The 17,752-nt window shown below is 41.1% G+C and overlaps 1 protein-coding gene across 1 annotated transcript in view; it reads left to right on the forward strand.

Moving 5' to 3' along the window:
* The window catches only part of AHCYL2 (adenosylhomocysteinase like 2), a 149,291-nt gene that overhangs the window by 120,074 nt on the left and 11,465 nt on the right, over positions 1–17,752 (forward strand). Inside the window, 6 exon segments of the mRNA XM_028525489.2 lie at positions 1,621–1,727; positions 2,785–2,901; positions 6,006–6,069; positions 8,554–8,642; positions 11,655–11,725; positions 14,904–14,998. Coding sequence (XP_028381290.1) covers positions 1,621–1,727; positions 2,785–2,901; positions 6,006–6,069; positions 8,554–8,642; positions 11,655–11,725; positions 14,904–14,998 — 543 coding nt within the window.

A 17,752-nucleotide genomic window follows, 5' to 3' on the forward strand; every position in this document is an offset into this window, starting at 1 on the left:
GGGTAAGACAAGGATAAAAACAGGTGTCACCTGCAGAAAACAGGACCCACATCTTTCAGATCCTGTCAAGGATCTTGACAGGAAGATTGTTTTCCAACCTCAGGAAGATTTTCCAACCTCAGGAAGATTTTCTGGTGATAAGAATTTTCTTATCACCAACCTCAGGAAGATTTTCTGGTGATAAGAATTTTCTGCAATAGAGTTACATGGTGAGAACTATGAGCTACATTCATTGAGTACATATTAGGAATAGCACCTGCCTGCCTGTGTTGGACACCTAGATGAGGATAGTGGGACTTCAGAGTCTTAGGAGTTTCTAATTGCTCAGTCTTTTCTGTCTGATCTCTTGTGTGGCCAGGGAATCAGAGGCTGCAAGGGAAAACTCCATGAGGGATTTCATATTTGCAGAAAGGGAGAGAGAGACTCAGAGGAGCCTTTCTGTTTCTTAGGGCAACTGTTCTGAGGGTTTTTACTGGGAGAAAATGCAGCACAAACTTATGGTGTGGAGCAAGTGTAGCATTTTAATGAGAGCTCTGTCTTGAATTCCCCCTGCTCTCAAATAAGGCTTAGTTGAGTCAGAGAAAGTAATTGTAAATCCAGAGCAGAAGCAGAAAAGACAGCAGGTGATAGACGTGAGGTTGGGGATTTAGTGTGCCCAGGGGTCCAGGATGGCATTTTTGGCACTTGCAGTCATGTTGATCATTGATGGACTGCACAGCGGGGCATGCTCATGGAGGGCAGTGCGGTGCTGTGGGACTTTCCAGGAGGGTGGGTGTAACAGTTTGGAAAGTCCTGCCAAGCCTTTCTGACAGCTAGGTGAAGGGCTGATGTGCCCCAGTCTGGTGCTGAATCATATGCTAAGCTGATCTTTCTTTAGCTTATTTATTATTCAAAAACTTTCTTCTGCTGATGAAAGCTCCAGTGGCCACAGCATTGTGTGTATCTTTACTCCCAACCTGAACTAATGATGAGCTGCTCAGAGGCACGCTTTGCACACTTACATGCTGCACAGTTCCCTGGTTATTTTTAATTTGGCCATAGAGAGTGTGAGGTTGTGCTGGGCAAAGCCCTGCAGCTCCGCCTGATGGTTTGGGTAGGAGAGCTCCTGTACTTGGGGAGAAGTAAAGGACTCATCAGTGCAGTTTTATGAGCCATTGTTCTGGGAGGAAGACTTAATTATCTGGTATTATGTAAACTAAGCTTTGACTGATTTTTTTTTTAACATCTGATTTTAATGAATAGAAAATATGCTCAGATAGATTTAGACTTTCTGAATATCTGTAGTCCTTTTAAGAACTAGTGGTTTAGATAACCACTCAAGTTATTAGACCATAAGAAAATGCTCATTGCGTTGCTGTGTATTTTGCTTTATTGGGTGTGTCATGGGGAAAGGTCATTTGGCTGTGAGAATTACAGTTGGTCTTTCACCCCTCATTATCTTTTACTTCAGTGTAATGACTGTTTGGTTATTATACTGGCTTTAAGTTACTTTGCATAGCCATGTGGGGAATTTGAAATCTCTGTAAACTGACAATTAGAAAGTGTGATACGAGACCCAGAGAAGCACTGGCAACACTGAGCCTTTGGCAAAATAAATAATATTGTTGCTTATCGTTGCAGATCTTAGATGATGGAGGGGATCTCACTCACTGGATTTATAAGAAGTATCCCAACATGTTTAAGAAAATCAAGGGCATAGTAGAGGAGAGTGTAACTGGAGTCCACAGGTAAGGTTCAACACTGGCATGCCTAGTTTTAGGCAGCGTAGGCATACATTCTCGTAATCACATCCTTGTAGAAGGTATTATGTTAAAAATTGGAACCTACTATGAGGTAATGAAATCTGAGTCTGCACACTTGTTTTTTTTAAATAAGAACAAGAGTAACAAATCTAATACAGTAAGGGCAGGGACAGGGCAGGGAACAAGTGTGGTCCTCACATTTTCTAGCCATTGTAACACAGTGAGTGCTTGTCCTTACTCAGATGAATTCCTGTATGCAACAGATATTTCTTGAACTTCTACGGTGAAACAGGAACAGCTCTAAGAACTGTGCTAGGGATCTAGCAGGAGGCAAAACAGACAAAACCTGGGCCTTGATAACACTTCATTCTTACAGAGGGTGAGGACTTAAGGTTCCCTTTCTCGGATGAGCAATAATCCCCTGAGCAAAACTGAAATCATTTCTGTTTACGGTTATTCACCCCGGAAGAACGGAAAGTATGAAACAAGAGCTTTAGGGAAGTAAATTCTGAACGAGCCACCAGGACCACGTCAGTAGTCTGTGACCTTTTCGAATATGCAAAACACTGTACTTTCAGACTCTTAGAAAGGGATGGATTTTGAATAAAACACCTGGTTCTGATTTTTAGTTGACTCGATTTAAAAAAAAAATCCTATATATAGATATACATATTTATAGGTATGTATATTGAGATTGTAAAATTGAGACTGAAAAATTAAAGTTGTTGCATTAGAGTACTGGGATTAAAATCGTAATTAAAGGTAATTTTAATAAGTAATTTTTAATTTTACATTTTAATCCTTATAATTTAGAGGTGGGCAAGACATTTTCCCCACATGCTTTTTTGACTTAAGATCTTTATTCTAAGCTATATGCAGACTCTAGATAGTCTTTATTTCCCTACATATACCTAATAGGACAAACTAGTTATGTCTCATGCTCTCATGCCTACCCAATCCACGTATTTCTGGAATTTGGTATGAAATTGACAGTAGATCCAGCATCTCATTGTTTCATGTTCTTGATTTCCCTCCTCCCCAGGCTGTACCAGCTATCCAAAGCAGGGAAGCTGTGTGTTCCAGCCATGAACGTCAATGACTCAGTCACCAAACAGAAATTTGACAACCTCTACTGTTGCCGTGAATCAATTCTTGATGGGTAATTTTTCTTTTATTATCTTCGGGATGAACTTGAGTTGTCAGATTGAGGTTCTGAGTATTTTGGTTTTGGTTTTTCTGGAAATGATTCATGTAGCACCCCTGAACCTATCATCACATCATACTTAGATTTTATAACCCAGAGCTACCATTGCTCTCACTAGTATAAGCAAATCTATACTCCTTTTTTTTAAAGAATTATTTATTCATTTATTTATTTTTAGAGACAGGGGAAAGGAGGGAGAAAGAGGGAGAGAAACATCAGTGTGTGGTTGCCTCTCATGTGCCCCCTACTGGGGGCCTTGACTGAAACACAGGTACGTGCACTGACTGGGAATGGAACCAGCAACCCCTTGGTTCTCAGGCCGGCACTCAATCCACTGAGCCGCACCAGCCAGGGCCAAGTCTATTTTACTTAAAAAGAAATCAAACTAGCCCCTGTCTGTTGGTGGCAGGGTTTTACTTGATAACGCTAACAGGCCTGAGAGAAACTAACTAAAGTCATTATAAACATGTAAGTATCTTTGATAGTTTGGGAAGAGGTTCCTGATGTTCCTGTTCCAGGTCATATTGCCAGTTCTTAAGCTCCAACTAGCATGTAATTCTCTCGCCACCTGGAAAGCTATGGTGAGCAGACTCAGTTCTCAGAGGCATTTCTAGTTTTTCAAATTTGTAAGGATTGAACACTGACAAAATCTGCTTAGATATATACCAAATACTCTGTTCTTACAACACCCAGTTTCTGTTTCTACACTGGTGCCCTGACATTTTTTCCATTCTTGCTAGGAGGGCTAAGTAAATCCCTGTCTGAAATGGTCTCCCTCACATAGAAGTTAATGGGAAAGCGAAGAAAAGGCCTGTGGGCCGCATTGCCAACCAGTCTGGACCCCAGGCACTTTGCAGTGCCGCAGGCCCTGGAGCCAGAGAGGCCTTGGTTAGACTGTTGGTTCTACCGTTCCTTGACTGTAAGGCTTTGGAGTAGTTATTTCACCTCTCTGCCTATTTCCTTATCTGCAAAATGGTGACAGTCAGACCTGCCTCATAGAGTTGTTGTGAGGAGTAAATGAGATCAGGTGTGAATCCTGGTGTTCAGTGGTAGTTCCCTTGTTCTTCTTTCCAGAACTCTGTACTGCACTAAGATTGATTTTGATCTTAGGGGAAGTTATTTGCTTTGCAATCTTTTTATTTTGGGGGGGGGGCATAAGGAGCAGGATATTCAATGCAGATTTGAACTCTTATTTTACTTCCTTGAGTAAATAGTATTAGATTGTATATATAAATGAATTCTCAGCCCATCAGTCTGTTTATAGACTGTCCTAGTTCTGTCTGAATTTAAATATTATTACAATGAAAATAGCCTTGTGCCTGATAAATCAGTAATAATCTGGGTATATACTCATTAAAATATTTACTCATCCACTACTAAGTATCTTGTAGATTTTTCAGGTCTCAGGTCTATGAGCCTAAAGTCTGCCTATACTGGATTCAGTAAAAGATACGTAAAGGTACTTATGTACCTTTGGTACTTATGGTAAAAATGAACAGAGTCCCTCCTCAGCAGTGTTAACCCTGTGGGTAAGAAAAATTCTTTCATATCAGATGTGTGTGAAAGTGAGAGTAAGATGCAAGCAGTGGAACAGAAGTTAGGGTTAATGAGGAAATGGGCAAACACGGTAATCTGCCAGAAACCTGCTGAGCTAGTGAGAGCTCACTGGCACCTTCAGATGATAAGACACTTTCCAAATGGGTTGTGGGCAGATGCTCCTCTCAGAGGAGTTGAGAGCAGGAGGAATTAAAGAGAAGGCAAAGTGTGCCCCAGGGAAGGCTGCAATGGAAAGAAGGGGACATTCAGCCCAACAGAGTCCATACGAGGAAAGGGCTAGTGACCGAACTTCCGTAGTTCTGAGCTGGCTGCACACTGTACTGTGAGCTCTGTGGGAATGGCCTGCTGACTCCGAGAGGGCACTTCTGTAATTGGTCTGCAACACCAAAAAGCAGGGCAAGTGTAGCCTTCTGGAGATTGAGGTTCCACTTGGTAGGGAGACTAAGAATATCCCAGATACGATTTTCAGATCATAAAACAGATTGTATTTTAGGAACTCTTCTAGAGGGCCTGGGACTAGAAGAATTAGGAGTCAGAGACTTGACCTGACACACTTGCCCCCAGACAGCCCTCCTCCATCCCCCTAACACATCTGTCCATTGAAACTCCTGTGGGGGCATTAAGTGGGGTTCACTTTACCAGAAGCTTTGACTGATGTCTTTTCTATCCTTTATCCTTGAACCTTGAGGCAAATGTGGGCCCCCACACAGAAATCACTACCTAACTGGAGTCCATCCAGGTCTTAGCCTATCATTTTCAGAGTGGCAAGAGTTAGTGAAGTTTCCTTTCCACCACAAAGCCATTTGTAGTCCGGGAAGACTGCAGAAAGTAGTTGGGAAAAGAGGCATAAAGGCATGAGTGTAGTCAAAGCAAAGGAGACTGGGAAATATGAACTATTGATTTTCCTCGCTCTGCCAGACTCTCCAGGACCATTCTCCTAAGCCCTGATTTTTGAGTGTGGTAGTAGTCCCTCCAAACTAGACTTCTGTCTTCACTCAACTAAGAATTGCACTTAATGGATATTTACTGAGTTTCATTGGGTTTAGAGTTATACTAGTTCCTCTTGAGTGGAGTTGTCAAATCATTAAAAAGACAGGATAAACTCTTCAACAGGAGAGGTTAACAGATACATAAGTAGAATGACCCACAAATATTTGTCTGTTTCAGAATAGGCTGCTTTTAGCTGAAAACCTTGTAATGTTTAAAAGTTACTTTGTAGTCTATAGCTTCCTCCCTTCCAACCGCTTCCAAAAGAAGGGGAAAGAAAGAAGACAAAAGACAAAACTGACATATAGTTGCAGTTGATCGGATAGCATGGAGTGAGAACATACATATTTCATTAAACCTTTCTTTCTGGTACTAAATATTTTTATAGGATAGAAACCAGGCTTTCTTTAAAAATTAGGGGGGGGGGGGTCCATAAAACATGAAAACAAGGAGCACCATCTAATCTCAAGGGAGAAATGAAAAGATTTTTCTGATGTCGTTTTCTTCTCCGCCAGACTGAAAAGAACAACAGACATGATGTTTGGTGGAAAGCAGGTGGTGGTCTGTGGCTATGGAGAGGTAAGGCCCACCCTTTCAGTTGTTACGTGTTTAAAATACATTTGCTAAAATAAACTAGAATTTTTCATTTGTATGGACATTAAGAGTACATTCATCTACTACTTTTTTTAAATTTTATTTTATTTTATTGATTATGCTATTACAGTTGTCCCATTTCCCCCCTTTATTCTCCACCCTGAACACCCCCTCCCACCCACATTTTCTCCCTTTAGTTCATGTCCATGTGTCATAAGTTCTTTAGCTTCTACGTTTCCCATACTATTCTTGCCCTCCCCCTGTCTATTTTCTACCTACTATCTATGCCACTTACTCTCTGTACCTTTTCCCCCTCTCTCCTCCTCCCACTCCCCTGTTGCTAACCCTCCATGTAATCTCCATTTCTGTGGGCTCTGTTCCTGTTCTAGTTGTTTGCTTAGTTTGCTTGTGTTTTGTTTTAGATGTGGTTGTTAATAATTGTGAGTTTGCTATCCTTTTACTATACATGTTTTTTATCTTCTTTTTCTTAGATAAGTCCCTTTAACATTTCATATAATAAAGGCTTGGTGATGATGTACTGTTTTAAGTTGAACCTTATGTGAGAAGCACTTTATCTGCCCTTCCATTCTAAATGAAAGCTTTGCTGGATAGAGTCATCTTGGATGGAGGTCCTTGCCTTTCATGACTTGGAATACTTCTTTCTAGCCCCTTCTTGCCTGCAAGGTCTCTCTTGAGAAATCAGCTGACAGTCTGATGGGAACTCCTTTGTAGATGACTGTCTCCTTATCTCTTGCTGCTTCTAGGATTCTCTCCTTCATTTTAATCTCAAGTAATGTAATTATGATGTGCCTTGGTGTGTTCCTCCTTGGGTCCAACTTCTGTGGGACTCTCTGAGCTTCCTGGACTTCCTGGAAGTTTATTTCCTTTGCCAGATAGGGGAAGTTCTTCTTTATTATTTGTTCAAATAACTTTTCCACTTATTGCTCTTCCTCTCTCCTTCTGGTATCCCTATAATTTGGATGTTGGAATATTTAAAGGTGTCCTGGAGATTCCTAAGCCTCTCCTCATTTTTTTGAATTCTTATTTCTTCCTTCTTTCTGTTTGGTTGCTTCTTTCTTCCTTCTGGTCCACTCCATTGATTTGAGTCCCAGTTTTCTTCCCATCACTATTGGTTCCCTGTGCATTTTTCTTCATTTCACTTAGCATAGCCTTCATTTTTTCATGTAATTTGCGACCAAAATCAACCAATTCTGTGAGCATCCTGATCACCAGTGCTTTGAACTGTACATCTGATAGGTTGGCTATCTCTTCGTCACTTAGTATTTGCTCTGGGGCTTTGATCTGTTCTTCTGTTTGGGCCCTTTTTTTTTCGGTCTTGTGGTGCCCATTACGTATGAGGGGCGGAGCCTTAGGTGTTCACCAGGGTCGGGCACCCCAGTCGCAGGGTTGTGACGCTGTGTGTGAGGGCAGGGGTCCGAGAAGGAACAACGGCCCTTGCTCCACTCTCTCCCGGATTTCAGTTCCTTTCACCACTTCCCACAGGCAAATTGTGCCCGTCTGGTGCTGATTCCCGTGTGGGTGGGCTTGTATACATTCTAGGACCCTGTGGGTCTCTCCAAGGAACTCTCCTGTGAGGCTGGGAGGCTCCCCTGTTTCCTCAACCCCCACAGGTGTTTTCAATTGGTGTTTTGAGGCTTTATTTCCCCAAGCTGGGACCCTGGGCTGCACAGTCCTGTCTCGTTCCCCAGCTTCACCTGGTTTGTCTGCACACGAATGTGGGACCACTCGGTCAGCCAGCCGCCCTGCGCGCCTCACTGGGTCTGTCAGCCACCGCCTGTGCGCCTGGATCCATCAGCCACTGCTGTTTTTTTTTCTTTTCTTTTTTTTTTTCTTGCCATGACCCCTCTTTGCCCAGCGTCTGACTCCGCCCCTCCTACCGGACTGTATGTACGAATGTGTCTAATTCCTTGGTTGTCGGACTTCCGTACAGTTCAATTTTCTGTCAGTTCTGGTTGTTTGGTTGTTGTTGTTGTTATTGTTTCTAAACTTTTGTTGTCCTTAATTTGGTTGTGTGAGGAGGCACAGTGTGTCTACCTATGCCTCCATCTTAGCCACAAGTCCCATCTACCACTTTAGATGCGGGCTAGGGGGCAGTCACTTTGGAAACTCTCTGGTTAAAATAAAATGTTTCTTTTTCCCTTTGCATTTTTGCCATTTTTTTCTTAAGTTGATTTTCTGACTGCTCCAGTTTCTGATGCTCTTTTAGCTTGTGTTTTGATTATAAATCGAGAGAGGTGGGTGTTTCTTATGCACATGCATGTGCTAAGCAGGGCTAGGAGTTTTGTATGAACTGCATTCATTTATTTGTTTGTCTGATTTCTCCCCACGCATGAATCTATTCATTGAAATTCCTTTGGGGGCGTCAAGTGGGGTATGCTTTACCAGAAGCTTTGAGAAACTGTTTTCTCGTTGACTTCCTTATTATGTATGCTTTCCTCCCCTTTTCAGGTGGGGAAAGGGTGCTGTGCTGCCTTAAAAGCCATGGGCTCCATTGTGTATGTGACTGAGATCGACCCCATCTGTGCTCTTCAAGCCTGGTAAGCATGTGGAAGGAGACTTGCTTTCTCCTCTGCGCCACTGTCTAACGTGTGACCTTGCAGCCACCTCCAGAGAATGGCCTGGTTAACTCCACAGTTTAGCTTAGAGGGGCCTAGACCCTGAAAGAGGCTGCCATTAACTGTACACGTCTGTTTTTCAGCCATCAGGGAGCTCTGCTCAGAGAGAACAAAGACTATCAGAGAGGCTAAAATTTAGAATTCCTATGGAAATAGCCCTAGCCTTGACCCAGGGAACAAGTAGCCCTTAGCTTCTTCATGTGTAATCCTTCTCCCTTTGAAAAATGACCCAAAAAGAGTCAGGCTGGTGCCCGATCCTTGCTCATATGAGGCACTGAATGGGCACCTCTATCACAGTCCTCCCCACAGTGTATGGCCTCAGTCTGATCGGGAGGACCCACCGGACAAATCCAGGTTAAGGGTGAAATCTGTTAACTGAGTGAAGGGTATGTGGGAGTTGTTTGTAGTATTCTTTTTTTTTTTTAAGATTTTATTTATTTTCAGAGAGAAGAGAAGGGAGGGAGAAAGGAAGGGAGAGAAACATCAGTGTGCGGTTGCCTTTCATGCGTCCCCCACTGGGGACCTGGTCCACAATCCAGGCATGTGCCCTGACTGGGAATCGAACCAGCAACCCTTTGATTCAGAGGCCAGCACTCAATCCACTGAACCATACCAGCCAGGGCTGTATTCTTCTAATTCTTAAGTTTGAAATGATTCCAAAAGTCAAAGTTATAAAAAGAGAAGAGTTTCTTTCCCATATGTAAAATGTGGGTACTCTTACGTACCTCAAAGAGTTGTGAAAGTTCACTAACATAATTATATATTTATGTTATAATGCATAAACATATATAATAATCATATAATTATATAAAGTACAGCCCTGCTGCCACATAGTAAATGCTCACTGAATGGTAGCTATTATTAAAATTGTCTCTTCATCCTCAACAGGATGGAGAGACCACTGTCCCTGAAAACTACTGCAAAGCCCCAGTGCCTGTAGCCTGGGCAACCCACCCGATCTGTACCATTAACCCCCCAGAGGAATGCACCCAGGATAGAGGAGGCATGGCATAAGGATTTTAACCATAACCACTTCTCCCTGTCCTACCATTCCTCATACGTCCTAGCCATAAACTCACAGAGTTCCCCATCAGAGTTAGCCTTCTCGAGCCAGGGATACAGCACACTATGCTAGTACTTTCAGGATTCATTAGCGAAACCTGAACTTGCTTTAACACTGATTGAGATGCTGATTCAAATTCTACACATGAACTGATTCACTTACTATGCATTAGATACTGTGCTCTGTGGGAGGGATGAATGAGATGAACAGATGAATGAGACAGGACAAATACAAGAGTGACCACTGTGCAGTGCAGTAAGTGCTATGACGAAGGTAACCAGCACAGGCTCTTTTAGGAGCACAAAGGAGAAATCTCTAACAGACGAGCAAGGGGGCAGCGTCGAAAGGGGTCAGTACAGTCTTGAAACTTGTGTAACTGATTTCTTAGTTTGGAAATAAATTACAGTCACCAAGGAAGGAGAGAGCACAGTATATTTAAGAAGCTTGAAGTATTTTGATGTAGTTGGCTGCTTGGATAAACTTGGGAGGAGTATAATATCTGAGATAGGAATCATATGTCAGTATAATCATATATCAGTATAAGTGTTTGGGTCTTATCCTGAGAGCAGGCAGTCTCACTAAAGTCTTTCAAACAAGGAAGTGACATGATCCAAATTGCATTTAGGGAAATCACGCTACAAAATGAATTAGAGAGGCATAAACCTGGAAGTGATGAGACTGGGCCAGCAGCTACTGTAGTAATATAGACAAAAAAAATAAAGCCTGAACGTAAGCAAGGCCAATATGTATGGAGAAGAACGGACAGAGTCAAGGATTTTAAGGAATTCAGGAAAAAGAATCAACCAGATTTGGTGACGGCTTCAGATAGGAAGAGTCAGTAGGCTCAGACATTCTAGTTTATTTGGCTTGTGGAGTTGGGTGAATAATAATGTTAATAATCAATATAGGAAATATAGAAGAAGAAATAGATAGGATTGGGAGGATGGAGAAGATAATGAGTTTCTTCTCAAACACAGTTTGAGGTCCTTGTGGGACATCCAAGAACAGCTATCCAGTAGATAATTTTAATCCATGGCTCCGAAGCTTTGGAGAGATCTAAGCTAAAGATACAGACGCACAAGTTGGCCACCTGTGAGAGGTCATTTATAGCCAAGGAAAAGGTATGGAGAAGTGCTGAAAGAATAGAGGAAAGAGGCCCAGGCCTGGTTTCTCGGTTGGTTGGAGCATCGTCCCATACCCCAAAAGGGCACATACCTAGGTTGCAGGGTCAGGGAGTGTAGGGGAGGCAACCAGTCAGTGTTTATCCCTCACATCAATGTTTCTCTCTCTCTCTCAATAAATCAGTAAACATATCCTCGAGTGAGGATTTAAAAAAAAGACTAGAGAAAAGGGTACCCTACGTGGCACCAACATTTAAAGATTGACTGAGACTGAGAAGGAACAATCAGAGAAGTAGGAAAAACAGTGTCATAGCTGCAAGGAGTATAGTGATTTAAGAAGGCAAAGAATGTTAAATGTAGCAAAGGAAATCCAATAATGTAAGAGTCTAAACAATTTCACTTTGGGATTCAGGAGATCATTAATGATCTCCCAGGAGATCTTGGGGAGACCAGTTTCTGTGGGGAGTAGGTTCAGTGGGAGAATGGCACTTACTAGAAACTTGATTGGGGAATCTCGTGGTTAACACTATCTCCATATTTTCAAGAAGAATTAGGTTCCAGTGATGTGAAAGGACCTTTTATTTCTGTCCTATATGAACTGATTTGAACTCTTCGCTGCTAAATATAGTTCAGCTATATCAAGAAGTGACGGTGTAGGTACCAAAGCATTGGTAATAGCTTTTGAGGTTCTGTGGCAAAAAGCTCCCGAGCTGTCTACTTAGGTTAATCGATCATGTTTTATTTCTACAGTATGGATGGATTTCGACTGGTGAAATTGAATGAGGTCATCCGACAAGTGGATATTGTTATTACCTGTACAGGTATGATTATAACACATAAAATGAGATGGCACTTGGGAGTGCTTTTATGGAACAAGTGAAAGACTACTGAAAATGTTCCAAACAAAACCAAACTCTGAAAGCCGGAGTTAGTGTAGTCCACAAAACCAGGTAGCCTTTCACATCTTCCTGTCTCTTTGGAACTCTGACCAGAAGCATACCTTCTGGTCACTCCTAGAGGACGTTTTCTCCCCATCTTTTTGTTCCATGTCTCCATCCATTTTTACCCACCAAAGAGATGGCTAGAGATGAGTTTCATTTGGGAAGCCAGACCTTACATTTGTACGTTTGATTTTTAAATTTTACTTCCAAACTAATACATGTTTCTTTCTAGTCCCTGTAATTAAAGCAAGGGCAGAGCAAGATTCTTCGTAGTTACTTTACAGAAAGTAGGAAAGGCAGTTGTATTAATTCCAAAGAGGTAGATTTTGAGTTTTAGAGAGGAATATGCAGAAATGGCTAGCTTTCTTGGACTGAGATTTTATCTTTATGGTAGAACCACAAACTGTTGGAACATCGTTTTTCTTTTATAATTACATGTTAGAGGAAGAAAATTAGAATATTTAAGAATAAAAGTATATGTGTAGGCTCAGGAAGTTCTGGGGGCAGAAAAGAGGGATCACAAGAAACTGTTCTTGCTTCCCATCAATTCATTAATCTATTTTCTAAAATATATTTTTTTGAGATCTAATTCACATACCATAGATTTCACCCACTTGAGTTTACAGTTTAATGTTTTTTACCAAATTCATAGGCTCACACAACCATCACCACAACCTAATTTTTTTATTGAGATATAATCCACATATCAAAAAATTCACCCTATGTACTCTTCAGTGATTTATTTATTATTTTTTAACCCTCACCCAAGAATATTTTTTTATTGATTTTGAGAGAGAGAGAGAAAGAGAGAAACATCTGTGTGAGAGAGAAACACCAATGGGTTGCCTTTCCCATGTGCCCCAACCAGGGGTCGATACTGTAGCCTTGATATGTGCCCTGACTGGGAATCAAACCCGCAGCCTTTTGGTGTATACGCTGATGCTCCAACCAACCAAGCCACCCAGTCAGGGCCAGCAATTTTTTTTTTTTTGCACTTAAAAGCAGTCTATTTTTTATTTCCAGAACATTTCCATCACCCCCAAAAGAAACCTTATACTGTGCGCAGTCACTTCTCATTCTGCCCTCTACCTTCCCTCAGCCCTAGGCAACCATTCGTCTCTCTGTCTGTATAGATTTGCCTATTTTAGACATTTCATACAGTATGTGGTCATATATCATACAGTATGATGTGATATGACTCATACAGTATGTGGTCTTTTGTGACTGGCTTTTGTTAATTCAACATAATGTTTATATTGTAGCATGTATAATATTTCATTTCTTTTTAGTGCTGAATACTATTCCACTTTAAGGATATACTATACCAGATTTTATTTATCCATTTATCAGTTGATGGACACTTGAGTCGTCTTCACTTTTAGGCTATTAAGAAGAATGCTGTCGCTGTGGAAAAAGTACGGAGAGAGGTTCCTCAAAAACTTAAAAATGGATCTGCCTTGTGACCCAACAATTCCACTTCTGGGTATATATCTGTAGAAACCACAAACACTAATTCAAAAGAATATATGCACCCCTATGTTTATTGCAGCATTATATACAATAGCCAAGATATGCAAGCAACCCAAATGTCCATTAATACACGAGTAGATAAAAATAGTTGTGGTACATATATACATATATTATTCAGCTATAAAAAATATGAAGTCTTATCATTTGCTTCAGCATGGATGGACCTAGAGGGTATTATGTTAAGTGAAGTCAGACAGAGAAAGACAAATAACCGCATGATTTCATTTATTGTATATGTGGAATCTAAAGAACAAAACAGATGAACAAACAAAATAGAAGCAGACTTATAGATACATAGGACAGACTGATGGTTGACAGAGGGGAGGGAGTTGGGGGACTGGGTGGAAAAGGTGAAGGGATTAAGAGGTACAAACTGGTAGTCACAGAATAGTCACAGGGATGTAAAGTACAGCATAGGGCATATAGTCAGTAATATTGTAATAACGGTATATGATGCCATCCATAGTTGGGGAGACCTTTGTAACGTATTTAGTTGTCTAACCACTATCCTGTACACCTGAAACAAATACAAAATAATATTGAATGCAATTGAGAAAAAGAATAATGGCGCTGTGAACCCTGTGTAAAAGTTTTTCTGTGAACATGTTTTCAGTTTTCTTGGGTATATACCTTCAGGTGGAACTGCTGGATCATATGGTAACTCTGCTTTTAACATTTTGAGGAATCGCCAGACTTTTCTAAAGCGACCCCCCCATTCTATGCATGAGAACTGCAGTTTCTTCACATCCTTGCCAATAGTTGTTGATGTCTGTCTTTTGCTGATGCCGTCCCAGCAGGCGTGAAGCGGTGTCTCATTGTGGCATTGGTGTGCGCTTCCCTGATGATGCTAGTAAGCATCTTTAAAGAAATGTCTGTATAGGTCATTCACTCAATTTTTTAAAAGATTTTATTTATTTTTACAGAGAAGTGAAGGGAGGGAGAGAGGGAGGGAGAGAAATATTGATGTTTGAGGGAAACATCAACTGGCTGGCTCTTGCACCCCTCCACCCAGAGACCTGGCCTGCAGCCCAGACATGTGCTCTGACCAGGGATTGAACTGGTGACCTTTTGGTTTGCGGGAAGACGCCCAACCCACTGAGCCACACCAGTCAGGGCATTTGTTCATTTTTAAATTGGGTTGTCATTGCATTGAGTTACCTAAGAATTCTTTACAACTTTGGTATACAAGTTCCTTATCTGGTATATGATTTGCAAATATTTGTCCTGTTCTGTGTGTTGTCTTTTCACTCTCTTGGTGGTATTATTTGTAGCACAAAATTTTAATTTCAGTGTGATTTGGTTTGTTTATTCTTTTGGGGGGGGGTGTTTCTTGTGCTTTAGATGTTACATCTAAGAAACCATTGGCTAACTCAAGGTTAGAAAGATTTATTCTCATGTTTTGCTAAGAGTTTTCGTTTGGGCTCTTACATCTAGGCCCCTGATCCACTTCAAGTTAAACTGTGCATGTGGTGTGAGGTAGGGGTCCAGCTTCATCCCTTCTCACGTGGCTGTCTCTTCTGTTTTTAAGGTAACAAGAACGTAGTAACCAGAGAGCACTTGGACCGCATGAAGAATAGCTGCATTGTTTGTAACATGGGACATTCCAACACGGAGATTGATGTGGTAAGATTAAGCGACTCATCACTGGGGGCTTTTTCTTTTCTCCTTGCCAAGAAAAAAAAAAAACTGGAAGAGGAAGGAGCGGGGTCACCAGCCCTCCTAAATGTGCCTGTCCCGGCAGAGCCGTCCACAGTCTGTTCACTTACTAGCTCTACGATCTGTGCGTGTGGATAATGTAAAGCTTCTTTGTCTCAACGTGATCATTTCAAATGATTGTTGTCTTCCACCCAAGCTTGATACCTACTTACACTGTAAGACATTTTATCTTTATGTTTGGGAGTCAGCTGTGTAAATTCAAAACTACAAAAAGGGTATAATAAATGTGAGTTAGTTTTTATAAATTGGTAGTCAGTATCTTGAGGATGTTTAATCTTAACCATAAAAGTGAGATAAGTAGGTTGGTTTAAGGAAGTAAGTCCAGGGAGTGAAATCTATGGGCTGGAATGAGAACATGGCTTACGTTTGACTGTGTCTGGCGAACCCTCTGGTTTCTTTTCTCTCTCTCCCTCTTTCACTGGGCTCGGTGTCCTCTGGACTGTTTTCCAAACGTATAGTAATTGGATCTGTAGGTGCCACAGCCAACGCAGTGGCACGTGTTCCTCGTATTCCTCAAACCTGGAAGATATATCACTCTGGCCCTCTAATTTGATTATATTCACCCTAAAACTTTTCAATCCAACATAACACTTGGTCCAACTAAGTTGCCCAAGTAACAGTTAATAGAAGTGTTATTTATTTCTTTTCAGACTTACCAAAGTATCTCTTATTGTGGCTTTCACTCTGGTTTTAAACTTTTGTGGCATTTTTCTGGCACAACTGTGTTTGGGTAAATGGCTCAAGCAAAGCATGCTTTTACCTCCACTGAGGGCTGCTCTGGTTGAGGTTCAGCATTGCCAGGTAAGGATCAGCTCATCCACTGAGAGCCTGTTGGGTGATATCTATTTTAAATGGTTTCTCATAGTATCTGTTTTGAATGGTTTCTCTCTGTAACTCTGCTCTGTTCTTCTATTTATAAAAATAGCTGGACAAACAACCTACCAAAGCCTGTTTCTGCCCTTGAGGTTTCTGAGTGGCATGGCTCCATGACTCTGTTCTACCGTGACATTTTGCTTATAATGAATCACTTAGTTCTTTTTGCAGTTGTTCTTAAGTTTCACTTACATGTCATACTGCCCTTTAGTAAATAGTCTAAGATAGTAATATTTCTAAAACTGTCTAGCTCATGCTTGTACTTTTCTGGATTAATCTGCTTATGGAGCCCATGGGAAAAGCTTAAGGAAAGTAGTCCTACTCTAAGCCCTAATGAGAAACTTTCTGATTAAGGGAAAGGGGAAGGAATTTTCCCCCTTCTAAACTCTCAAGCACTGAGGTAAAAATAATTCCAAATGCAATTATGTATTTTTATATTTTTACTTTATCTCATTTTATCCTCTTGACCACCCCATGGGACATTCTTTTTACCCTTGAATTTCAGTTCGGGAAACTAAGAAGTTAAGTACATTATTTAGTCATTGCTTTGATTGAAAAATGAAATTAGAACACAAAATTCAGGATTTTTTACTTCTAGGCTGTTTTTTTTTATTTGTTCTCCTGCATGTTGTGCTATTACCTTCTCATGATTTCTAGATTAACTTCAAATTGTGAAGGTAATCTCTCCTCTGAAGGCAGCCCAGACATGAGGGATATCTCAGGATGAGGTCAGAGAGGTAATGAGCCAGACATTGTAAGGTCTCTTTGTAAGAACTCCTGATTATATTCTGAGAGAAATAGGGAGCTCATAGGATTTATAACAATTTCACTTCTGTTTTTAAAGGATGGCTTTTATTTTTAGAGGATCGCTCTGGCTTCTGTGTTGAAATTAGGCCGAGTTTTGCATTATTGCTAGGTAGCCCAGTGTCTGCCAGGGACACCAGCCAAAGGCCATCTCTCAATTCCTTTTGTGCTTTTCTTAGAAAGTACATGACTGAACCAAGTAGTCCAGAGAGGGAGATGCTCAGAGAGCTTTAGAAAAATTACCTTAGTCAACCTTTGATGGTAGTGTCACAGAGCATATAAAATAAAATTTAAGAAAATAGCAAAGTTAACTAACTAATAATTGAAACCAGAATGTTCATTCCCCACTTAGCCAGTTTGTATTGAATACTTGCTCTGCCCTGTGCCAAGTGCTTGTCTGAAGAATAGCAGTGAATAACAACATGCTTGCTGTCCTGACCTTTATATTCTAATGTAGGGGGCAGATAATAAATAAATGGACAGTTCTTGTCAGTGAGTGCCTCGTGTTGAAGAAGAACAGCAAGGTGAAGACATTGGGGTTGCTGTTTTAGTTAGGGTGATCAGGGAATGTGTTTTTGAGGAGACAACATTTGAAGAAAAACCTGAATGAACTGCAGGAGCACGCCCTCTGAGCATTCTATTCAGAGAGAATGGCGAGTGAAAGACTCTGAGGCAGAAAGTGCTTAAAGTGTTTGAGGACCAGAAAGGAGGCCGTGTTGGCAGGAACAGAGTGGGCCAGGGGGATGGGGTGGGAGACAGCTCAAGGAGTGCGTGTCATGTGGAGCTCTGTAGGCTGTGTTAGGACTTTGGGTTTTACTCTAGGTACAAGGGAAGCCATTGGATGGTTTTGAACAGGTGACTGACAAAATCTGACTTATGTTTTATTTTTTTTCTTACATATTATTTACATTGTTCAAGTACTATTTTCTTACCATTTATATTTTCAACTACAGTTGACATACATTATTATATTAGTTTCAGGCA

This window comes from Phyllostomus discolor, chromosome 10, assembly GCF_004126475.2.
Source record: "Phyllostomus discolor isolate MPI-MPIP mPhyDis1 chromosome 10, mPhyDis1.pri.v3, whole genome shotgun sequence".
NCBI lineage: Eukaryota > Metazoa > Chordata > Mammalia > Chiroptera > Phyllostomidae > Phyllostomus > Phyllostomus discolor.